Below are 25,260 nucleotides of genomic sequence, written 5' to 3'. Positions count from 1 at the left end.
TTTACTCATCATCATAAGACTGTATCTTTTTACCCCCAGACTTAAAGAAGCTTAGTTTTTCATACATATGTTTCGACACTTACTGATATACTTACTTATATATATAATCATTGCTAACCTGTTTGGTTTATCTACGTTTTTATTACTGTATTGCATAGTTACTAATAACTATTATTAGTTAATAGCATACTGGAGTCTAAAGTGTTTTCCATCTCTGCTGGTTCTTTATTCCTGTCACGGGGTACGTGACAGCTCAAAGTCAATATGAATTACTGGGCTATATCCAAAAGTCATGTCTGACTGTAACCCAAAAAAATACTTAGTTTGTATGTGCCCTCTGGATTGGCCAGTTTCCAGTTCTCTCCAATCTGACCTCATTCAATTCCTTCTTCCTATTTAAAAATGATTACCTTCTTTGCTTATTCTCTGTTGTTCAGTGGTGACCCTTGCACATGTGGGAAGCAATGAGAGCTCCTCCCCCCGACTGAAGGTCAAAGCAGGGTTTCTGTTTTTAGCAACGCCAGCTTCTGGAGCTGAAGCAGTAAGTTGCCTTTGCCTTCCCAAGATACAGAACATAGAACAGTATAGGCCCTATCTACTGGGGGAGCCCACCAGGAACTACCATTAGATGACACTTTAAGTGGGAGGTGAGTTTGCATTTGATTTTGTGCTCCTGGCACTGAAGAAAACTTCAGGTACCCTCTCCATGTTTACTGTTTCGGCCCTTGATGCCCAAGACTGTCCTGGCAAAGAGTTCCATCTAAAACATGGACACTCTTTCTCCTTCAAAGTTGCTGCCTGAGCTGGTCCTGGCTCTAGTGAAGCTTGGTGAGTGACTGCTCCTTGCAACTCAGCATTTGTTCTTCTCCCTCTCTGTCTCTGAAAACTTCAGATAGATTTCAATTACCTCCTTTTTACGTCTCGTCTGAAAATGTCTTTACTGTCCTCGCATTAGGGTTCGCTCAGTTCACTGGATCGCATCACTCAGTTTCTACTAGGTCTCCTGCCTTCTGCAGAATGCAGATCCTTCCTTTGGTTCTCTTCTGGAGATCCTTTGATTCTCGCCAACCTCTGGGTGTGCACAAACTGTGGTGCACTGGAGTAGCCGCTAGATCTGTGGTCTCACAGCACGAGAGACCTGGGTTCAATCCTGACATCCAGTGCTGTCCCTGTGGAGTTGGCGTGTTCTCCCCGTGACTGTGTGGGTTTCCTCAGTGTTCCAGTTCCCTCCCACTTCCCAGCAGCATGTGGCTTGGTAGATTCCTTGGCCATTACTATTGCCCCAGTGTGGAAGTAAACAGGGAGTCGATAGAATGTAAGGAAAGAGGCATTTTAATATATCAAAATAAATTTTATTCATAATATTTACAAGAATTAACGGTCAATGCTTTTTTTTGTTCTTGCATTCATGGTCAATGCCTTAAATACTGTATTAGCATCCTATTATATTCCTTAAAACCAATAGGACGGTTGCCACTCATGCGGCCTCTTGGGGTGGTACACTACTACTAGAATTGAGGGACTTCCTCACCAAACCAGTCGCAGAAGAACCTATACAGTGGTCCTTCTCCTCCGAACCCTTGTTTCGGTTCCAGTGCTTCCCTCAGCACATATTCCTGCAGCCTGGAATGAGTCCATCAGCAGCATTATAGGGGATAGTGAATTAATATATCTGTTCAAATGGATTGGCTGAATATTGACATGAAGATGGCGGGCCAAAGGCCCTGTTACTACTCTCTCCTTACACCAATCTAACACTTATTTCCTGCGCCTCCCCATCACCTTCCCCAAGATTCCACTGTTCAAGCTCAAATCTATTATCATGGGCATCAATTCTCAAGAGTATCAATGCCATGAGAATTTGCTTTTTGGAATAGCAGCACAGACATTACAAACATGACATACAAATGAACATAAACTTCAATTAACTCAAATTATACGTATGTTACACCACAAAATAAATAAAACATTACAACTTTAGTGCAAGTAGAGAGAGAGAGAGAGAGAGAGAGAGAGAAAGAGAAAGAAAGAAAGAAAGAGAGAAAGGAACAGCTCAAGATAGTATCGGGGTTTTTCACATCAGTTCAAGAACCTGATGGCAATGGGAAGAAGCTGTGGAACCTTGAAGTAGAGGTTGCCAACTACACCCCACACCATGTCCGTATGGACCATCAAATTCCCACTTCTGCTAATCCCATTTTTGTTCTCCTTGTTTTCCCATCAACCCCCTCCAGATTCTACGATTTACTTACATGCTTCAGGAAATGTATGATGGCCTACCTGTTCACCCTAGGATGTGAAAGGAAACCAGAGCATCTGGTGGAAACCCAGTCACTTGGTTGACACTTTAGATTGAAACTCGTCATTTGGACATGGAAGAAGAGTCTTGAATTGAATTTATTACTTACATCCTTCACGTACATGAGGAGTAAAAATCTTTACATTACGTCTCCTTCTAAATGTGAAATGTATAGTAATTTATAGGATGTACAACAGGATAGTTAATATAACATAGAATTACAGTTGTGTCAGCGTGAACTAAGCAGTCTGATGGCCTGGTGGAAGAAGCTGTCCCGGAGCCTGTTGGTCCTGGCTTTTATGTTATGGTACCGTTTCTTTTTTTTTAATATAATTTTTATTGAGTTTTCAAAAAGATTACTAATATCTACCCTCCCCCTCCCTTTAACCCTTCCCCCCCCGATATATACCCCTACCTGAAAAAAAAAGAAAAGAAAAAGAAAGAAGAAAGAAGAACTACCTGGATATTGGAAAGTTTCCACATGCGCCATGGGATTCAAAATAAATTTAGTATATTTATTTATTACTTTCCCCAAGGGACCAACATCTTTATCATCGGAGCAACGAAATATGCCATCCTATCTTTTGTAAATATGGGCGCCAAATATTCAAAAATGTGTCATATTTATCTATTAAATTATAAGTAAATTTTTCGAGTGGAATACAACTAGAAATTTCATTATTCTAACGATCCATACTTAAATATGAATCCGATTTCCAAGTAACTGCTATAACCTTCTTAGCTACTGCCAATGCAATTTTTATAAATTCTTTCTGATATTTATTCAGTTTAAGTTTCAGTATTATCCCTTCAATATCATAGAAATAATATAGGGTTATGTGGAAGTTGAGTTCCAGTAATTTGTTCCAATAAAACTTAAATTTCTCCAAAAAGGTTGAACTTTGGAACAAGACTAAATAGAATGTAAGAAAGTACCAATTTCTTGATTACATCGAAAGCATTGATCAGTTAAATTTGAATTTAATCTATTTATTTTTTGCAGTGTAATATATAATTGGCGTAAAAAATTATATTGTACTAATCTAAGTCGTACGTTTATTGTATTTGTCATACTGTCATTTGCTTCATCAATATTAATATTCAGATGTTTCCCATTTTTGTTTTGACTTGTGGATTCCTTGTTTAATTGTGATTTTGAACCAAATTATACATAAAAGAAATAATTTTTTAAATTCTTCCTTTTTGAATTAAAATTTCAATTTCATTGGGTTTTGGCAAAAACATTGTTTGACCCAGTTTGTCTTTTAAATAAGCCCTTAATTGAAGGTAACAAAAGAACGTGTTATTTGATATTTTATATTTATTCATTAATTGTTCAAATGACATCAATATACCTCGTTCATAACAGTCTCCTATAGATCTAATCCCTTTTTGGTACCAATTACATAAAAGTTGATTATCCATTGTAAAAGGAATAAGTCTGTTTTGAATCAAAGGTCTCCTTGCTAATAAAGATTTCTTTATTTCATTATCAACGTTTATCTTATTCCATAGATCAATCAAATGTTTTAATATAGGAGATCCTTTCTTTTCCAGTATCCATTTAACGATTGGTCAGTATTTCTTCCAGCTCCCCCATAACAAAAAAATATTGTGTATATATATATAAAAATTAATGTCACTATTCCCAACTAATATTCTTCAAACTTTAACCTTTCTTCCCCTCTATCATATAATTAATAATATATTTATATATTCTTTCACCTTTAAAAATCCACCAAGTCTATTCCTTGACAAAATCTTCATCTTTAATCCATCTCACTCCCCTGGTTCTTGTATCTTCAAAGAATCTCGCACAAACTCCTCTGCTTTCTGGTAGTCATCAAAAAATCTCTTTTCTCCGGCAGCCAAAAAAATCCTCAAGGTTGCAGGATAGCGCAGTATAAATTGATAACCGTGATCCCATAAGACTTTTTTCACTGGATTAAATTTCTTCCTTCTCTTCAAAAGTTCATAACTTATGTCAGGGTAGAAAAAGGTTTTCTTCCCTTCTATCATCAATGGCCCTTTTCTATTCTTGGCAGCTTGAGCAGCCGCCTGTAGAATCCTTTCTTTGTCTTGAAATCTTTAACATTTTATTAAAATTGATCGTGGATATTGGTCATCTTGTGGTTTTGGTCTTAGAGCTCTATGTGCCTGTTCAATTTCAATTGATCGGTGTTCCTCTTTCATTTGCAAAGTTTCCGGGATCCATCTTTGAAAAAATTCTATTGGATTGTCTCCTTCTGTACCTTCTTTAAGACCAACAATCTTAATATTATTTCATCTACTAAAATTTTCCAACACATCCACTTTTACCAACAGTCGATTTATTTCCGTTTTCCAGACAAGCATATCACTTTCTGTTTTTTCCACTCTGTCGTAAATATGCTCCATTGTTCTTTCCAACTTTTGAAGTTTCTTATCCATTTTCTCCTGCCTTTTCATAGCTTTATCATAGCTCAGCTTCATGTTTCTAATCTCTATTTTTACTCCTTTTAATTCAGTCATTAGTTGCAATAAAGCCTCTTTCATGTCTCCATCATATCCTTTACTTTTAGTCTCTTCCAGTTCTTCCTCCTCTTCTTCAAATGTGTTCTCTGCGGAATCCGATTCTGACTCTGAGTCACTTTCACTTGCAGTGGCAGTCGGTTCTTGTAGTTTAAATTGTATCGATTTGCGCATCACACATAAAAGTTGCTGGTGAACGCAGCAGGCCAGGCAGCATCTCTAGGAAGAAGTGCAGTCGGCGTTTCAGGCCGAGACCCTTCGTCAGGACTAACTGAAGGAAGAGTGAGTAAGGGATTTGAAAGTTGGAGGAGGAGGGGGAGATCCAAAATGATAGAAGAAGACAGAAGGGGGAGGGATAGAGCCAAGAGCTGGACAGGTGATAGGCAAAAGGGGATACGAGAGGATCATGGGACAGGAGGTCCGGGGAGAAAGACAAGGAGGGAGGGGGACCCAGAGGATGGGCAAGGGGTATATTCAGAGGGACAGAGGGAGAAAAAGGTGAGTGAGAGAAAGAATGTGTGCATAAAAATAAGTAACAGATGGGGTACGAGGGGGAGGTGGGGTATCAGCGGAAGTTGGAGAAGTCGATGTTCATGCCATCAGGTTGGAGGCATTCCCAGATGGAATATAAGGTGTTGTTCCTCCAACCTGAGTGTGGCTTCATCTTTACAGTAGAGGAGGCCGTGGATAGACATGTCAGAATGGGAATGGGATGTGGAATTAAAATGTGTGGCCACTGGGAGATCCTGCTTTCTCTGGCGGACAGAGCGTAGATGTTCAGCAAAGCGGTCTCCCAGTCTGCGTTGGGTCTCGCCAATATATAAAAGGCCACATCGGGAGCACCGGACGCAGTATATCACCCCAGTCGACTCACAGGTGAAGTGTTGCCTCACCTGGAAGGACTGTTTGGGGCCCTGAATGGTGGTAAGGGAGGAAGTGTAAGGGCATGTGTAGCACTTGTTCCGCTTACACAGATAAATGCCAGGAGGGAGATCAGTGGGGAGGGATGGGGGGGACGAATGGACAAGGGAGTTGCGTAGGGAGCAATCCCTGCGGAATGCAGGGCGGGGGGAGGGAAAGATGTGCTTAGTGGTGGGATCCCGCCAGAGAAAGCAGGATCTCCCAGTGGCCACACATTTTAATTCCACATCCCATTCCCATTCTGACATGTCTATCCACGGCCTCCTCTACTGTAAAGATGAAGCCACACTCAGGTTGGAGGAACAACACCTTATATGCCGTCCGGGTAGCCTCCAACCTGATGGCATGAACATCGACTTCTCTAACTTCCGCTAATGCCCCACCTCCCCCTCGTACTCCATCTGTTATTTATTTTTATACACACATTCTTTCTCTCACTCTCCTTTTTCTCCCTCTGTCCCTCTGAATATACGTCTTGCCCATCCTCTGGGTCCACCCCCCCTTGTCTTTCTTCCCAGACCTCCTGTCCCATGATCCTCTCGTATCCCCTTTTGCCTATCACCTGTCCAGCTCTTGGCTCCATCCCTCCCCCTCCTGTCTTCTCCTATCATTTTGGATCTCCCCCTCGCCCTCCAACTTTCAAATCCCTTACTCACTCTTCCTTCAGTTAGTCCTGACGAAGGGTCTCGGCCTGAAATGTCGACTATACCTCTTCCTAGAGATGTTGCCTGGCCTGCTGCGTTCACCAGCAACTTTGATGTGTGTTGCTTGAATTTCCAGCATCTGCAGAATTCCTCGTGTTTATCGATTTGCGCATGCCAACTTCTTTGCGCATGCGCAATTCCGCCAACTTCTTCGCAGGGACCGCTACCGCCGCCATTGCTCCCTGTTCTTCTACGCCAGAGATAAAACGTGTCTCCTCCGAAGGAGATGCAACCTGAGTCCGAGGATCCATCGCTGCAGTGGACCTTTTTTTCTTTCTGTCTCGCGGCGACTTCACAACAGCAGACTTCTTCTGTCACGAGGCATATCGTAAAATAGTCTTGAGAAGTTTATAAGTAGTTTTCGGAACGTATTTATTAACTTTGTTTAAACGGTACTTTGCTGATTTTTTACGGGAGAGCTGGATTCATACGTCTCAACATCACGTCATTACGTGACGTCCCCCCTCCCCCACGGTACCGTTTCCTGGATGGTAGCAGCTGGAACAGTTTGTGGTTGGAGTGACTCGGGTCGCCAATGATCCTTTGGGCCCGTTTTACACACCTGTCTTTGTAAATGACCCGAATAGTGGTAGGTTCACAACTACAGATGTGCTGGGCTGTGCACACCACTCTCTGCAGAGTCCTACGATTAAGGGAAGTACAGTTCCCATACCAGGCAGTGATGCAGCTGGTCAGGATGCTCTCAATTGTTCCCCTGTAGAAGGTTCTTAGAATCTGGGGGGCCACACCTAACTTCTTCAACCGTCTGAGGTGAAAGAGGCACTGTTGTGCAGGTATATACCGACCACGTGAGATCCTCGGTGACGAAGGCCCGTCACTGATTACGGACAGCACATGGCACACTCAGTAAAACATTCATCCCCAGCAGTAATAGACACTGGGTCTGAAACAGAGCTGTCTCATATAGAGGCAGCAGCAACCTGCACAGGTGTGCTGATGGTGGAGGATAACTGGGTCAAGGGTTACGTTACCTAATTACTCATCTTGTGGTAAAGTTTTGGGGTTTATTTAAATTATTTAATTGGGAAATGGTGAATTCTATAATGAGGTATATGTGTTTATTGTGAGAACTGGCTGTAGAGTTTCAGATTGTGTGAAATGGAAGATAATTGAGTTAATTAGCTTTTGGCTGGTCTAGGGGAGGGGCTTAGCAGTTATAAGCCTTGGGTAACCAAGGCTTTGGGTTTTTTTTTGTGTTTAGTCTGAGGTTGGCTGTTAAACCAGACGGGTGACAATTGCATGCTGTATATATATTGTATTTTTTTTCAGTTTTTTTCTTGTTTTGATGTGGACGTTCAGGTTTTTGTTTTCCCACTATTTTTGTAAATAAAAGCACCTCAATCTATTTTTGTGAATCAAGCCATCTTGTTATTTTTCTTAAGACAGTTGACCCACAGTTTTTGTGACATATGCCAAAGAACTTAAAGCTGTTCACCCTCTCAACCTCAGATCAATTGATGTCAATAGGGGCTAGCCTATCTCCCTTCCCCCTGTAATCCACAACCAGTTCTTTTGTTTTTGTGACATTGAAGGAGAGGTTGTTTTCTTGGCACCACTCTGATTAGTCTCAACAGTTACAGCAGTCTGATACTGGGAACGTCAACTATCTGTTTCACTTCAGAGATGCTGACTGACCCACAGAAATCCCCCAACATCTTGTTTGTTACTGCCTCTTAAAGGTAGTGATTGTATCTGCCTCCGCTCCCTCCTCTGGCTCCAGGTATCAACCCTTGGGGAGGCCTAATTTGGAGTACTGTGTGCAGTTCTGGTCACTTACCTACAGGAAAGTTATCAGTAAGACTGAAAGAATGCAGAGAAAATTTACAAGGATGTTTCCCAGACTTGAGGCCCTGAGTTACAAGGAAAGGTTGAAGAGTTTAGGACTGTATTCTCTGGAGTGTAGGAGAATGAGGGTTTGGGATGTACAAACTTATGAGGGTTTCCACTGAAGATGGTGAGACAAGAACTACAGGTTATGGGTTAAGGGTGAAAGGTGAATAGTTTAAGGGGGTCATGAGGGGGAGCTTCTTCACTCAGACGCAGGGTTACCAGATTGGCATTTTTGGTGGCAAATTCCAGAAAGCTGGCTTTTTCCTAATCTGGTTGGTGTCAGAGGAATCATTTGGCTTTTTCCCTTAGTATTGTTTGGCTTTAAATTAAAATTTCAATCTGGCAACCCTGCTCAGAGGGTGGTGTGAGTGTGGAAAGAGCTGCCAGCAGAAGTGATGGATACTAGATCGATTTCAACCCTTACCGAGAAATTTGGACAGTTGCAGTAAGCGTGCATACTACGTCGCCTGGAGCAGTAACCACGGGACTTTGGCGGCTCGTCAAATGCTGTGACCAGACCACTGTGTTTTGTCTGCTCAGATTCAAAGATGGCAAAGAAGCTGCTGCTCCTAGACGTCGACTGTGGCGTGGATGACGCCCACGCAATAATGATGGCTCTCGCAGCTCCTCAGGTAGAAATCCTGGGTGTAACATGTTGTTATGGAAACACGACAGTTGACAATGTGTGCAGGAACGTGCTCCGGGTGCTTAAAGTTTGCCGCAGGTCAGAGGTAAGTGACGAAACCAGTAGGAAGTGGGATAGATTCCTCGCAACACACACAAAACGCTGGAGGAACTCAGTAGACCAGGCGGCGTCCATGGAATAAAGTACAGTCGACGTTTCGGGCCGAGATCCTTTGTCCTTTGGTCCCGAAACGACTGTACTTGTTTCTGCCCGGCCTACTGAGCTCCTCCAGCATTTTGTGTCTGTTGCTCGGATTCCCAGCATCTGTGGGCTTTCTCTTGATTTAGATTCTTCGCGGAGACTTCTTTGTGTGGATTTTATATAAACTGAAAAAAAATAGCAGAGGGGCGAGAACCCTTCCAATGGCATTTGCCCAAATTGACAGTAATTTTTAAACAAAAATTCTCCGGCGTGCCATGGTAACCTTGAGCAGAAATGATCATTGATTAATAAAGGAATTATTTCCTTTTAAAGGAAAAGAAGATGAGTCCTGTTGCTTCTGTACATGTATTCATGTATCTATTCCTTTTAGATCAATGACCCTCCTCCCCCCACACCATGTATTGATCCGTTGTCTACACCTGCACATTGCTGTCTGTTATTGCAAAGTAAATGCACCAGTTAAAGCCAATCTCCCGTGTAGTTGTGAAGACACAATATGAAGCATTTTGGAAAAACTGTTCAAAATATCAATCTTTTAATATTATTTCTAAATAGCAATTGTTGTTCTAGCCATTTACTATCCAACTACTGATGTGTAACCCCAGGTCTGCGGGAATTTCAAAACGCTATCATTCAACGACAGTATTTTTGCAGCCTTCTGGTGCCGAGTTGGCGTGAGACGCACCTTCTGGAAACATCACTGCTCTCGGGTTGTGAAATATAACTTTCTGCTTCCTTTGAAGTAAAGTTAGCTCTTGAGTGTCTTTTTAAAAAAATTATGGGTGAGTTTTAAAGATCGAGGACTGGCTCTGCATGCCACTTATCCGCATTTTTTTTTGCACGTTATCTTGGGCATGCACACCACACCTGGAAAGCATAACTAGAACACTAATCATCTGCCACATGCACCTTTACTTTCCATTTTCTTTTCTAATTAGTAACTTTTTTCTCCATAACTGTGGCTTGCTTTAAACATTATTTTGACCTTATTAGAATCCTGCTTGGTGTTGCCACAATTTCTTCAGTTTGGAAGGGAACCCTTAACCAGAGTTGAGTCTGTAAGGTCAGGTACCTTTCTGTGTGGTGTGGTTTATAACAGGTAATTGATTTACTATTGTCGCATGAACCAAGATACAGCGAAACGCTTCGTTTGCATGCTGTAGGAGCAGATCGTTCCACACATATGTGCACTGGGGCAGTGCAAAAAGAAAACAATAAAGAATGCAGAATTTAGTGTTACAGTTGCAGAGGGAGTGCAGTGAAGTTGCACGTAAGGTGCAAGGCCATTATGAGGTGGATTGGGGGATTAAGAGTTCATCTTTATCTTATGAGGTCCATTCACATTCAAGAGTCTTACAGTGGATGCAGTGCACATAAAATAGTCTTTCCTGACCTTGTTCTGTTGATAATTATTTAGTCTGTTCACATGTTCACATTTATTTAAGTTTGATTATTGATTATTGCACATATGACCATTCTGCTAACTGTTGATTGCTCATGGCTGTTTGCACTGTTGTCCTGTAAATTGTTGGTTGCTGTTGTGTGTCAGTTGTGGTATTGCCCTTTGTTTTATGCTTGGCACCAAACCACAATCAATTCTGGTATGTTTCATAAACCGACAATAAAGTGATTCTGATTCTGATGGTGGTTGAGAATTGCCAAAGCATTTCTTAGCAACTGATGTAACCACATAACACATAGACCCGGGAGCAGCAGCCGGGGTTGAACCCTTCCCTCTGGAGCTGACGGTGCAGAATCTGCACGTTCTTCATGTCACCGGATGTCACAGAGTGCACCAACAAATGACTGAACCCAGTTGCAGTGGAATGACAGACTCTCACATAGAGACAGAAACAAGGTTTATACATTGAGGACACCACCTGGCAGTAAACCTACCTCTGATGTCCTCCCTATGCAGTACTTGCCTCCAATCACCTTAAAATTATGCATTCTTAAATTAGCCATCACTGCCCTGGGAAAAAGGTGCTGGCTGTCTACTCCGTTATTGCATCTTATCATGTACACCTCCATCAAGACACCTTTCATCCTTCTTCGTTCCAAAGCCCTAGCTCACTCAATCTTTCCTCGAAGGACATAATCTCTGACCCTGGCAGCATCCTAATAAATCTCCTGTGCACCCTCTCTAAAGCTTCCACATCCTTCCTATAATGAGGTAATAAAAACTGAACAAAATTGTCCAAGTGTGGTCAAACCAGAGTTTTATTGAACTGTTACATTAACACATTGGCTGTTGCTAGATGTCACCTCCTGTAGATGCTCTCTTCGTTGGGGAGGGCATAGCCCATGATGGACTGGACTGTGTACACTGCCCTTTGCAGCTTCTTGTGTGCCCTGCTGAAATTCTTGACATTTTCTGTTGGAAATCTCATCGGTTTTCTCTTTCTTCTGTAACCTTCATAAACTGGTCTAGGTGGAGTTTAGTGATGATCACTGGGCATTACAAACAGGAGGAGAGAGAAATTGTTTATAAGCCCTCACTCAAAGTCACTGGAATGGCAGATACCTATTCCACCATCAGGCCAATAAAACACTTTCTGTATCTGTGAAAGTGACTCTGTACCAAGGATTTATGATAAGACCAGAAATTCCTGGCTGGAGGGAGGTGGATTGTGATTGACCCTCAGTAAAGTTCAGCCTTGATGACCTCCTGGTTAGATATCATTGTGGCTGATCAGCTCTTAAGTTTCTTCTCTCATTCACACAGATTCCCGTGTACCGAGGTGCCGTTTCCCCTCTCGTTAAAGATAGGTCCGTTGCGGATAAGTACCATGGCAAGGATGGTCTGGGTGACGTTCCTGACCCCGACGCTCCAGGGCTGGAGAATATACAAGCCGAACATGCGGTGAATACCATGATGCGGATTGCAACCACGTATGCTGGCCAGGTGTGAAATTGCAACCACTGGCACTTAGAGACAAGACCAAGCCATTCAGCTCCTCTACCCCATTCTGTTAAATCTCCATATCCTTTTCCACCATTCATTTAGATCAGGGGTTCCCAATCTCTGTTAATGGTAAGGGTCCATGGCATAAAATGGTTGGGAACCCCTGGTTTACAGCATGCCAAATTTGTATTTTTAATTCAGTAGTTCAATAGGTCCATTTAATATCAGAGAAATGTATGCAATATACATTCCGAAATTCTTGTTCTTTGTGGACATCCACAAAAACAGAAGGGTGCACCAAAGAATGAGTGATAGCTAAAGTACTAGAACTCCAAAGCACCCCCACTCCCCCCTCACGAACAAGCAGCTGCAAAGCAATGACTTCCCCCCACCCACCCACATGTTCAAAAAAGCATCTGCGTTCTCCACCTACGAAGTCAGCAATAGCAAAGCCCCCAGTAAAGTTCATGATCTGCAGTACAACAGAAGCTAATAGTTCACCTGACAATTTGACCTGCCACAGACTTTCTCTCTGTCTCTAATAAAAAGAAAAAAGTCTGTCCCCTTTCATAGTGAGAGAGGAGACATAACAAAACAACTCACTGACTTACAGTGTTACAATTCTATTGTGGTGCTGTTTTTTCCGAGGTTTCCACCTGGAAAATTGGCAACTATCTCTCCTCCACCAACGAGAGAGCGCGTGATTCACAAAGTATAGGACCCCCAACAGCTGATGTTCCGTTTTCCCCTGCGAAGCCTCAGTCGGCTTAGAACCAGCCTGTCCACAGGCTGTGAAACCTCAGAACCCCCAAGACGCAATTGTCTCTAGGCTGCGTCCTTGGGATACTAGTCGTGAGCCCCCAGAAGCAGGTCCCACCGCCGCGAAGAACTGAAGTCTTGAGTGTAACCCCAGGTCAGGGTCTTCAACAGAGCCTCACCAACACTGAAAAGGAAAAGCAGAGATTAAAGGTAGAAATTAAGATGTTTTCATAGATGAACACGAAGGAGTCACCATTGAGTGCCATCGTAATTCCACCTCGCCTACTAATTTTGCAGTTTTTGTTGCCCTCAATTTCTCTATGAATGCTGGAACTCAAACACTGGAAGAATTAATAGCCTTTTTTTAAGCCAACGAGTCCGTTATGCATATCTTGTATACCTCTGTCTGTATTGGTTTTGCTTGTTTTTATGCCGAGCTACATTTAAAAGTTTACCTCAGTCTTAAAGGGGCCTACCTCTTATTTTGAGACCATGAGCCCTAGTGCCAATTTCATAAGCCTGGGGAAACATCCTCCCCAGCTCTTCCCTGCTGAGCCATCCAAGAATTTTGTACCTTTCAGTGAGACCATCTCTTATTCTTCTAAACTCCAAAGAACAGCAAATAAAACAAACTGGAGGAACTCAACAGGTCAGGCAGCATCTGTGGGATGAAATGGACAATCGATGCTTTGAGTCAGGGCCCTTCACCAGGACAGGAAAGGAAAAGGGGAAATAGCCAGTAATAAAATGTGGAGGGAAGAGTTTGATCAAGAGCTGGCAGGTAAGAAATTGATCTAGGTGAGGTGGGGGGGGGGTAAGTGGGAATACTTTATACTTTATTGTCGCCAAACAATTGGTACTAGAACGTACAATCATCACAGCGATATTTGATTCTGCGCTTCCCACTCCCTGGATTACAAATATTAAATATTAAAAATAGTAAAAATTAGTAAATATTAACAATTTAAATGATAAATAGAAAATAGAAAAATGGAAAGTAAGGTAGTGCAAAAAAACCGAGAGGCAGGTCTGGATATTTGGAGGGTACGGCCCAGATCCAGGTCAGGATCCGTTCAGCAGTCTTATCACAGTTGGAAAGAAGCTGTTCCCAAATCTGGCCGTACGAGTCTTCAAGCTCCTGAGCCTTCTCTCCGAGGGAAAAGGGACGAAAAGTCTGTTGGCTGGGTGGGTCGTGTCCTTGATTATCCTGGCAGCACTGCTCCGACAGCGTGCGGTGTAAAGTGAGTCCACGGACGGACGATTGGTTTGTGTGATGTGCTGCGCCGTGTTCACGAATAGTGTAATAAACTGGGAGGTGATAGGTGAAAGTGACACAGAGCTGAAGAAGGTGAAACCCTGATAGGAGAACTGTAGAGACTCTGCACCTGGACTGAAGTGTCTTGACCCAAAACATCAACATGTTCAAATGAAGGGATTCAATTTAGATTTAGATTTTGCGTGGTATTAACTGTTAATGTAGTAAGGATCATATTTATAAAGAGCAAGATTTTAGAATGTCAGACTGCAGTTTAAGCTCCTGAGTATCAAACCAATTCTTAATGTATACCTAAATGAGAGAAGGAAAATAACTGTTATATTGGACAATTTTATAAGCTTGCAATAACATCTCATTGTCTGAACTAAGTTGCCTATTTATTAACCTGCAGGTCTCTCTCGTGGCAACTGGACCCCTGACAAATGTTGCCCTGGCTTCTAAAATGGATCCCACGTTCCCAGCGAAGTTAAAACATTTGTACATCATGGGGGGAAATATGGAAGGTATGCTTTACATTTTGTATACGGCATTCTATTTCACTGTGGCAGGCTGAATCTGACCAGATGTTATCTGAAATTCATATATTTTAGATGATAACCAGACAAGGGTATTTATTTCCTTTTAGCCTAGGCGTGCTGTCTTACAAATCACTGTAAGCTGACGGGTGTAACTGGTCATCAAACCCAATAATTTCTTCATCCTTGTGATCATGTGAATTTGCCCAGATTTATTGGCCTTTGAAAATCATATTGGTCTTCATCGACTTAATGCCCTAATCTTCCCATGTGACAATTCTGTTCCTATATCATAAAAACAACTACTGATGCTGGGAACTTGAATTAAAAATTGAATATGCAGGAAGAATGCCCAGCTTGAGTTGTTACAGGTTACAATGAGACTTTGATAGGACGTGGATCTGGGCTGATGGATTTCAACCTGGAAAAGTGTGAAATGATTCATTTTGGAAGTTCAAATTTGAAAGAGTGTCGGGCAAGTGGCAGGATTCGTAACATAATGGAGGAACAGAGGAACTTTGGAGTCTATGTGCATAGATCTCTCAAGGGTTGCCACACAAGTTGATAGGATGATTAAGAAGGGGTATGGCTTGCAGGCCTTCAGTAGTCAGGGGTTTGACTTTAAGAACCCTGAGGTAATATTGCAGCTCTATAAAACTTTGGTTGGACCATGCTTGGAGTATTGTGTTCAGTTCTGCCTGCCTTATTTTAGGAAGAATGTGGAAACTTTAGAGAGAGTGCAGAGGAGATTTAGCAGGATGATGTCTGGATAAGCGAGTGTGTCTTATGAGAATAAGTTGAGTGAGCTGGGGCTTTTCTCTTTGAACCGAAGAAGAATGAGAGATGACTTCATAGAGTTGTATAAGATGATAAGAAGCATAGGTTGAGTGGACAGCCAGTGACTTTCCCATGGCGGAAATGCCTAATGTGAGAGGACATAATTTTAAGGTAACTTAAAGAAAGTATAGGGGGATATCGTACAGAGAATGATGGGTGAGTGAAATCTGATGCCAGGGATGGCAGTAGAAGTGAATACTACGGACATTTAAGAGGTTTTTTGATAGGCATATGGATGACAGAAAAATGTGGGGGATGGGGAGGATTAGATTGATCTTGCAGTAGGTTAAAGGACCGGCATAACACTGGGGGCCAAAAGGCCTGTACCGTGCTGTACTGTTATATGTTCTACATTCTATGTTCGGTCCAAGGAGAGAGAAATAGATTAACTTTGTAAACTGGTGATATTATATCAGAACTGGAAGAATCAGAAGAAAGTTTTAAGAGGCAGCAGAATCCAGAAAGGGCAGGCATGTGAGAGGGGGAAAGGCAGGAAAGAGGAGCAGCAGTAGGCCACTCAGCCCCTCAAACCTACCCCACCATTCTATAAGATCATGGCTGATCTGTCCCAGGCACCAGGTACCTAAGACTTCAATTCCATGATCTTTCTAAGGTTTATCTACTTCCTTTTTAAATATCTCCACTGACTGAGTGTCAAGAAACTATTTCACAGATTTACCACCCTCTGTAAGATGAAGTTCCTGTGCACCTCAGTTTTAAATGACCAACTCCTACATATATTCCCTCATTTGACATTCTCCCATATCAGAAACATCTCAACTTTTACCCCATTTTAACATCTCCCCCCACCCCGCTTTCTACCAACAGGATCTTGAGCAACACACACAAAGTACGGGAGGAACACAGCAAATCAGGCAGCATCCATGGTGGGGAATAAACAGTTAATATATCGGGCAAAACCCTTTCTCAGGACTGGAAAGAAAGGGGGCAGAAGCCAGTATAAGAAGGAAGTGGAGGAGAAGAGTACAAGCTGGCAGGTGACAGGTGAGACTAGGTGAGTGGGAAGGGGGGTGGGTGGGGGAGTGCGAAAGGCTAAAGTAAGAAGCTGGGAGGGAATAGGTTGAAGGGGTAAAAGGCTGAAGAAGGGGAAAGAAATGGACTAAGAAAAGGAAGAGGGGAACCAGAGGAAGTTGATGGCCCAGTGAGGAGAAGAGAAGGGGTAAAGGGGCAACCAGAAAGGGGAATGAAAAAAAGGAGGGCAATTGAGTTAGAGAAATTGATGTTCATACCATCAGGTTAATCTATTATGTTTGCAGCCACTTAAAGTTCATAGCATGCCGGCCATCAAGTCCAGGGGATATACCAGTCTTTAGACCAGGTGTTCCTAACCTGGGATCCATGGACCTCTTTGGTTAATAGTAGGGTCCATGGCATAAGAATGGTAGGGAACTCAAAAGATTTGTGGATAAGAAAGAGTACAGAGGAGATTTACAAGGATGTTGCCTGGATTGGAGAGCATGCCTTATGAAAATAAGTTGATTGAACTCAGCCTTTTCTCTGTGGAGCGACGGATGATGAGAGGGGACTTGACAGAGGTGTATAAGATGATGAGAAACATTGATCGTATGGATAGCCAGAGGCTTTTTCCCAGGGCTGAAATAGCTAACATGGTTTTAAAGTGCTTGGAAGTAGGTACAGAGGGGATGCCAGAGGTTAGTTTTTCACAGAGAGTGGTGGGTGCATGAAATGCACTGCCAGCGACAGTGGTGGAGGCGGATACAATAGGGTCTTTTAAGAGACTCTTAGCTAGGTACGTGGAACTTAGGGCTATGCGGTAGGGAAATTCTAGGCAGTTTCTAGAGTAAGTTACGTGGTCAGCACAACATTGTGGGCTGAGGGGCCTGTAATGTGCTGTAGATTTCTATGTTCTAACTCCTGCTTAACCCTTTACTTTGTCAGTACTTTTCCTCTTATGATAAAGATTGTTTTAAATTTCTCCTTCCCTGTTGTCCCTTGATTATCTATTATTGTTAGAACTTTTTGGTGCCTTCTACTATGACAACCAATCCAAAATAATGATTTAGAATGCCTGCCATTTTTCTGTTCCCTATTATTAATTTCCCAATCCCAATGTTTACCTACTGTCTTCCATTTAATATATTTGTAGAAGTTCTGACTGTCTGTTTTTGCCTCTGAGTTGGGTCCTTTAGCTTCAAATTCAAAATCTGTACGACATCAGAATTTTTGTTGGTCATAATCAACACTGGATGAGTTTGTCAACACAAGATGAAAATTAAACTGAACTCGGTAACAGTAAATCTTTACACAGTGCTTGCTTCATGTAAGTAAATTCAGGAATACCGAAAGATTTAAAAGATTAGCTTTATTTGTCGTGTACATGGAGCGTAGCGGTTAACGTGACACTATTATAGCAAGTGAGACCGTGGTTCATTTCTCACCGCCGTCTAAAAGGAGTTTATATGTTCTCCTTGTGACTACGTGGATTTCCTCTGGATGTTTAGGTCGTCGCACATTCTAAAGGCTTAGGGTTAATAAGTTGTGTGCAGGTTTTGTTGATGGTGGAATGTTGTGAATGCTGGTGAGCACTATCTTCGTTGGATTTGATTTGATGCAAATGACGCATTTCTCTGTATGTTTTGATGTCCATGTGACAAAGCTAATCTTTAAAAAGTATTTACGTCAAAACATACAGTGAAGCACATTGTTTGCATCAAATTGGCGAGGGTTGTGCTGAGCAGCCCAATGAGAGTATTCTTCTAATCGTTTAAAGCAAAGACACATCTGAATTGAGGAGGTGATCTATATCTTCCAGTAAGTGATAAAGATATACTTCCACCAGACTGCTGAAAGTGTTGGGTCAAAGGATCTTTAAAGATGTGATGGATTGAATTTCTTTTTCAGGCAGAGGGAATGTGACAATGTGTGCTGAATTTAACTTTGTGGCTGATCCCGAAGCAGCTTACATCGTCTTGAGTTATTTTATGTGTCCCACCCACATCATCACTTGGGAATATTGCCTTCGCCATCCTCTGCCTTGGGTAAGCCATTGAAAATGCATCCAAACAGAAACAAAATGGGAGCAAACACACACTGGGTTTAAACAGGTGTAGGCCGATTAACCCTCAATCCTGTTCTACCATTCAGCATAACTTGCTTGTTACTCACCTTGATGCTTTTGATTAACAATGGCTATCAATCTCAGATTTGAAATTAACCCAAAATAAAAGCCAAAAATCTGGAAGCACTCCACATCTGTTGAAAGAGAAAGAGTTAATATTTCAGTTCCAAGGTCTTTTGTCAGGACTAGAAAAGAGCTAAAACAAGTTATTTTTCAGTAGTAGAGTGGGAAAGAATAGTGTGGATAAAAAGGGGATATCCAGGGTGAGAGCAAATTGGTTGAAGTGGTATTTAGAGACAGTTGATTTTTTTTTTCCTGTGTTACTTGTTGCCATTAGCTGGACTGTGGGACCTGACCAGCAGACCAACTAATAAAGAGAGGAAAATTTGAGCTAAGATCACAGGTGAGTGACTGGCAGAAATGGTCAGTTCTGAATCAGACAGAAAGAAATGAGAATTACCTGGAGTTGGAGATGTTAATATTGAGTCTGGAAGGCTGCAAGATGCCCTGGCAGATAATGAGGTATTGTTCCTTGGGTTTTCATTGAGTCCTGAAGAAAAGTCTCGGCCTGAACTGTCGACTGCTTGTTCGGTTCCATGGACACTGCCTGACCTGCTGAGTTCTTCTAGCATTTTGTGTGTGCTGTTCTGGGCTTTGATGTGATGGTGTACAAGACCATGACATAGATAGGTCAAAGTGGGAGGGGAATATAGAAGTAGCAGGCAGTCAGAAGCTCAGGATCAATATTGCAGTCTAAATTACTAATTAACCTTGCATATAAATATAACATGACCAATATTAGTTAATTATCAATTTTAATAAATTAAATCAACCCAGTGAGGTGCGCGACAGATGATCTATCTGAGATCCTAATTCAGTTCTGTCCACATGATATGAAACATGACTGAGCTAACTGGACACAGCAAAGGCTGAAGCTCCCTGCTTTTTAGGCTACAAATTTCTAGCATATAAAAATATTTACTTTCTTCAGATCTGAAGGACTTTGGTCTAATTTTTAGTTCTAAACTGAGGCCTGTTGAAACCCAAACTGCAGATCTGGTCAACAAGAAAAGAAAAGCTTACAAAAGGTTCAGAGAGCTAGGTAATGTTAGAGATCTAGAAGATTATAAGGCTAATAGGAAGGAGCTTAAGAAGGAAATTAGGAGAGCCAGAAGGGGCCATGAGAAGGCCTTGGCGGGCAGGATTAAGGAAAACCCCAAGGCATTCTACGAGTCTGTGAAGAGCAAGAGGATAAGCTGTGAAAGAATAGAACCTATCAAGTGTGACAGTGGGAAAGTATGTATGGAACCGGAGGAAATAGCAGAGGTATTTAATGAATACTTCAGTATTCACTGTGGAAAAGGAGCTTGGTGATTGTAGTGATGACTTTCAGTAGACTGAAAAGCTTGAGCATTTAGATATTAAGAAAGAGAATGTGCTGGAGCTTTTGGAAAGCATCAAGTTGGATAAGTCACCAGGACCAGATGAGATGTACCCCAGGCTACTGTGGGAGGTGAGGAAGGAGATTGCTGAGCCTCTGGCGATGATCTTTGTATCATCAATGGAGACGGGAGGGGTTCCGGAGGATTGGAGGGTTGCGGATGTTGTTCCTTTATTCAAGAAAGGGAGTAGAGATAGCCCAGAAAATTATAGACCAGTGAGTTAGTAAGTTTTCTGATGACACGAAGGTTGGAGGTGTTGTGGATAATCTGGAGGACTGTCAGAAATTACAACGGGACATTGATGGGATGCAAAACTGGGCTAAGAAGTGGCAGATGGAGTTCAACCCAGATAAGTGTGAAGTGGTTCATTTTGGTAGGTCAAGTATGATGGCAGAATATAGTATTAATGGTAAGACTCTTGGCAGTGTGGAGGATCAGAGGGATATTGGAGTCCAAGTCCATGGGACACTCAAAGCAGCTGCGCAGGTTGACTCTGTGGTTAAGGAGGCGTATGGCGTATTGGCCTTCATCAATTGTGGAATTGAATTTAGGAGCCGAGAGGTAATGTTGCAGCTATATAGGACCCTGGTCAGACCCTACTTGGAGTACTGTGCTCAGTTCTGGTCGCCTCACTACAGGAAGGATGTGGAAACCAGAGAATGGGTGCACAGGAGATTTACAAGGATGTTGCCTGGATTGGGGAGCATGCCTTATGAGAATAGGTTGAGTGAACTCGGCCTTTTCTCCTTGGAGTGATGGAGGATGAGAGGAGACCTGATAGAGGTGTATAAGATGATGAGAGGCATTGATTATGTGGATAGTCAGAGGCTTTTTCCCAGGGCTGAAATCGTTGCCAGGTTTGACGAGCAACACCTTATAGACAGTCTGGGTAGCCTCCAACCTGATGGTATGAACATTAATTTCTCAAACTTCCAGAAACTGTCGCCCCCCCCCCCCCCCCGGCAATCCTGTGGGTTGGAGCATCCACATAAGGTGGTGATGCAGCCAGCTAGAATGCTCTCCACAGTGCAGTTGTGAGAGTTTTTGGTGACGTACCAAATCTTCTGTGGCTGCAAATGGGCTCCTGGTTGAGTATTGCCTCCTAGGTGTTCATGTCAGGGATTGAGGTACTTGGGACTATACTCACTGGAATTCAAAAGAATAAGAGGGATCTCACAGGAACATATAAATATAAAAGGGATAGAGACCATGGAAGCAGGAAATCTGCCAGAGGACAGAACCTAAAGATTTGGTATTTAAGACAGAAATTAGGAGAAACTGTTCTTCTCAGAGAGTAGTGAATCTAGAATCCCTGCCCAAGAAAGCAGTAGAGGCTACCTCATCAAATATATTTAAGACAGAGTTAAATATATTTTTACATAGTAGGGGAATTGAGGGTTATTGGTGGGGGGGGGGGGGAGAGGAAGCAAGTAGATGGAGTTGAGTCCTAGGCTAGAACAGCCATGATTGTATTGAATGGCAGAGCAGGCTCAATGGGCCAGATGGCCTACACCTGATTCTACATTTGATGTTATTTGCCACCCTGACAAATAGACTGTGTGCTTTCATCCTATCTTTGCCCTAAGATCCTGCCCATTAGTGTGTTTGTATTTTCCAAACCATTAGTGTTTTTTTTCTTTTTCACAGTTGCACATTCATCTCATCACTTCAAGAAAGATTTCAACATGTTACAGTGTCCTGCGTGTTTTTTAAAAAACCTGTGACACCTTATTTTTGGGTTTTGATTCCCATTGAATGATTGTGGTGTTTTCTCGGTTGATTGCCAGGCATTTTTTCAGGAGTGGATAAATCAAGGCACGGAGGAGGCTTCCTTCCTGAAGAAGATAACGGCACGCAGTGAAAAAATTGCCAAGGCCCTGCAGGAAAAGGGAGGGATGCATTTTTCACCTGGCTTTGTCACCTGTGATTCTTATGCAATGGCTACAGCAATAGATGAGAGTGTTGTTACTAAACACACCGAGGCTGGAGTGAGCGTGGAGTTACAGGGGTCACTGACCAGAGGGATGATGGTCCTGGATAAACGAAACCTAATGAAAAAACAAAATCGAGCTTTCATTACAACAAAATGTGATGTGGAGAAGTTTAAGCAGCTTCTAATGTCTGCTGCAAAATGAGCATCCTTTAAAAGCAATATTAGCAACATAGTCTCTTACTGACTTCGCAAAGTGCTTACTTCACTTCTCTGCCCTTTCCTTTCTTGTTTTCTCCTGAATGGACTGGGAAGTCCCAATCCACGTCAATCTCTTTGTAACCTGTCCAAGTTGTTTCTCCTCTTCCGTTGACCGTTGTGCCACCACCAAGTTTGACTCTGTCCTTGCTCAACATTCTAGTCAGGTTCTAATGTTCAAAGAAAATTTTATTGTCAAAATTTTGTTATCATAGAAAAGCACAGCACAGAAACAGGCCCTTTGGCCCATCTAGCTCATGCCAAAAATATTTAAACTGCCAACTTACATTGACCTGCACGGGGACCATAGTGCTCTATAGCCCTACCATCGCTTAAACTTTGAAATTGAGCTCGCATGCACCACTTGTGCTGACAGCTCATTCCACACTCTCACGACCCTCTAGGTGAAGAAGTTTCCCCTCATGTTCCTCTTAAACTTTTCACCTTTCACCCTTAACCCATGACCTCGAGTTGTAGTCCCACTCAACCTCAGTGGAAAAAGCCTGCTTGCATTTACCCTGTCTATATCCCTCCCTCATAATTTTGTATACCTCTATCAACTCTCCTCTCAATCTTCTATGTTATAAGGAATAAAGTCCTAACTTATTCAATCTTTCTTTATAACTCAGGTCCTCCAGATCTGGCAACATCATTGTAAGTTTTCTCTGTACTCTTTCAACTTTATTTATATTTTTCCTTATTTACAACCTTAAAATGTACAACTTGAGCACGTAACTTTTCTCTCTCTTGGGTTATTCAGGGATCTGATCCACTTCCCTCATCTCCTTTTACCATCCTTAAAGCACTCTTCCTGCATCTCTTCCATTTGAGTCAGCAAGCCTCTTCTTCCATATCCACCCTTGAACTCATGAGACATTCATTTTGAATTAGCGTCATGGGGTTAGAAACAAGTTCTTCAGCCCAGCCTGTGTGTCAGCCAAATTGCCAAACTCAGCTAGTCCTACTGATCAAATAAACCACACTGATCCAGTAATAACTTGTTATACTCGACGATTTGAGAACAGAAGTCATTTCTGCAGTCCTGTATATGTCAGAGGGGTAGACTACATTTAGAATGCAAAGTAATGTCTTTGAAAAATCCTCCAACATCCTGTTCCAGATGACTATCCCCAGCCCTGAAATCCCTTGTCACACTCAGTTAACACCAGTCAACAGGCCCGGCATGTCACTCAGGTACCTTACTCCAAATGTCTCTCTCAGAGAGAGATTGTTAAGGAAACAAAGCAAAAGATTCAAAGGTGCCTTCAAAGCTTTCTTGTTAACTTTCCCAATGATTTCTAGTGCAGCTATTCCAGCCACTGCACCATAGCACCAGAGATCCAGCTTCATTCCTGACCTTGAGGGCTGCCTGGGTGAAGTTTGCAATGTTTGTCCCTCTGACTGCGTGGCCTTTCTTCCACATCCCAAAGTTGTGTGGGCTAGTGGTTTAGCTGGTCACTGTAAATTTCCATCAGTATGTTTGAGAGTTGTAGCAGTTCAAACAGCACCTACGATTGTTCCGGATTTCAGTTCCTGCTGCTGTCTGTAAGGAGTTTGCCGGAGCTGTGCTTGACCCTGTGGATTTCCTCCGTAAACTCCGGTTTCCTCCGACGCTCTGGTGAACTGGCTAGGCTTAGTAAATTGTGGGGATGTTACGTTAGTGCCAGAAGCATAGAGACACTTGCAGGCTGCCCCCAGCACAATCTGTGAACTATGTTGCTTGTTTCTTTAATAAAACTTTCTTAGTTCTAGTAATCCAGACTCCAACTGAGTGATCCATTTCTGCTGGTTTGGCAACCCAGTAACGGGGTACGTAACATATATAAAACTCCTATTGCTACTGTTATTACTAATAACTGTAGATCCCCTTTTTTTTAGCTTTCACGGGGGACAAGACAAGGTTGTCCATTAAGTTCTTTGTTATTTAATTTAATACTAGAACCCCTTGCTATTGCTCTTCGTGAAGCTAAAGATATTTATGGGGTTTTTTTGAATGAGACCATTCATAAGATTTCTCTTTACCCTGAACGATTTACAGGTTTATATATCCAATCCCGAGGAATCTATTCCTGCCTTGCTAAAATTATTTAATGAATTTGGAGATTTTCCAGGATATAAAATAAATTTTAGCACAAGTGAACTGTTTCCTTTAAATGAATCTATTTCTATATATGATAATACTCCTTTCAAAGTCACAGATTTCTTTAGATGTTTAGGTGTTATAATCACTAAAAAATATAAGGATCTTTATAAAGCTAATTTTGTTCCCCTGGTAGATTCTATGAAATATTTATTTAGTAGATGGAGCCCACTTACATTTTTACTTGTTGGTCGCATCCATATAGTCAAAATGATGATTTTACCAAAATTTTTATATTTATTTCAGAATATCCCTGTTTTTCTGACTAAGAAGTTTTTTGATCGGATTGATTCTATTATTTTATCTTTTATTTGGAATAATAAAAGACCAAGAATTAGTAAACGTCACTTACAAAAGTTGAAAAAGGATGGAGGTCTCACTTTGCCTAATTTAAGGACATATTACTGGGCTGTTAATGTGCGATATATGTCCTTTTGGTTACACTGTGTTGATAAGAACGATCGGCCAATTTGGGTAGACTTGGAATTGAAAGCTGTGAAACAGTTTTATTTAACCTTGTTATTGGGAGCTGCTTTACCTATACAATTAGCTAAACTTGTTAAATTTATACCCTGGGAGTAAGCATTCTTTCCAAATTTGGCTCCAGTTCCGTAATTTTTTTAATTTAAAAAAATTTAAACTTTGGAGTTTAATTTATCAAAATTACTTTTTTAAGCCGCCTTTGATCCAATTTTTTTTACTTCGGAAAATAAAGGTATTAATTTTTTGAATTTATTTAAAGAAGATAGACTAATGTCTTTTGAACAATTAGTTGATAAATATTCTCTTTCATACTCACACTTTTTACAATACCTTCAAGTTAGACATTTCTTACAAAAATATTGAAGTAAGTTTCCTTACATATTGGATGCCGACCTGTTAGATACTATTACGAGTATGAACCCTTTGATGAAGGGTTCCATTGGAAGAATTTATAATTTACTATTACAATGAGATAAGAGTCC

The 25,260-nt window shown here is 41.7% G+C and overlaps 1 protein-coding gene across 1 annotated transcript; it reads left to right on the top strand.

Moving 5' to 3' along the window:
- Positions 1–534: 534 nt before the first annotated feature.
- LOC140200682 (inosine-uridine preferring nucleoside hydrolase-like) lies at positions 535–24,229 on the top strand. The gene is made up of 6 exons (XM_072264248.1): positions 535–647; positions 8,827–9,017; positions 11,859–12,038; positions 14,465–14,576; positions 18,309–18,445; positions 21,755–24,229. The coding sequence occupies exons 2-6, from the start codon at positions 8,835–8,837 to the stop codon at positions 22,100–22,102; spliced, it is 960 nt and encodes a 319-aa protein (XP_072120349.1). The 5' UTR covers positions 535–647; positions 8,827–8,834; the 3' UTR covers positions 22,103–24,229.
- Positions 24,230–25,260: the final 1,031 nt, after the last annotated feature.

This window comes from Mobula birostris, chromosome 7, assembly GCF_030028105.1.
Source record: "Mobula birostris isolate sMobBir1 chromosome 7, sMobBir1.hap1, whole genome shotgun sequence".
Taxonomy (NCBI): Eukaryota; Metazoa; Chordata; class Chondrichthyes; order Myliobatiformes; family Myliobatidae; genus Mobula; species Mobula birostris.
Note: the sequence above shows the minus strand (reverse complement) of the source record. Positions and strands in the feature narration are given on the sequence as shown.

What these genes read in the sequence shown, in the direction of transcription:
- LOC140200682 (XM_072264248.1), top strand. Translation starts at nt 8,835, where the DNA reads ATGGCAAAGAAGCTGCTGCTCCTAGACGTCGACTGTGGCGTGGATGAC. An exon ending in AAGTTTGCCGCAGGTCAGAG is followed by an intron (nt 9,018 to 11,858) that starts GTAAGTGACGAA and finishes TCATTCACACAG; the next exon opens with ATTCCCGTGTACCGAGGTGC. An exon ending in CAACCACGTATGCTGGCCAG is followed by an intron (nt 12,039 to 14,464) that starts GTGTGAAATTGC and finishes ATTAACCTGCAG; the next exon opens with GTCTCTCTCGTGGCAACTGG.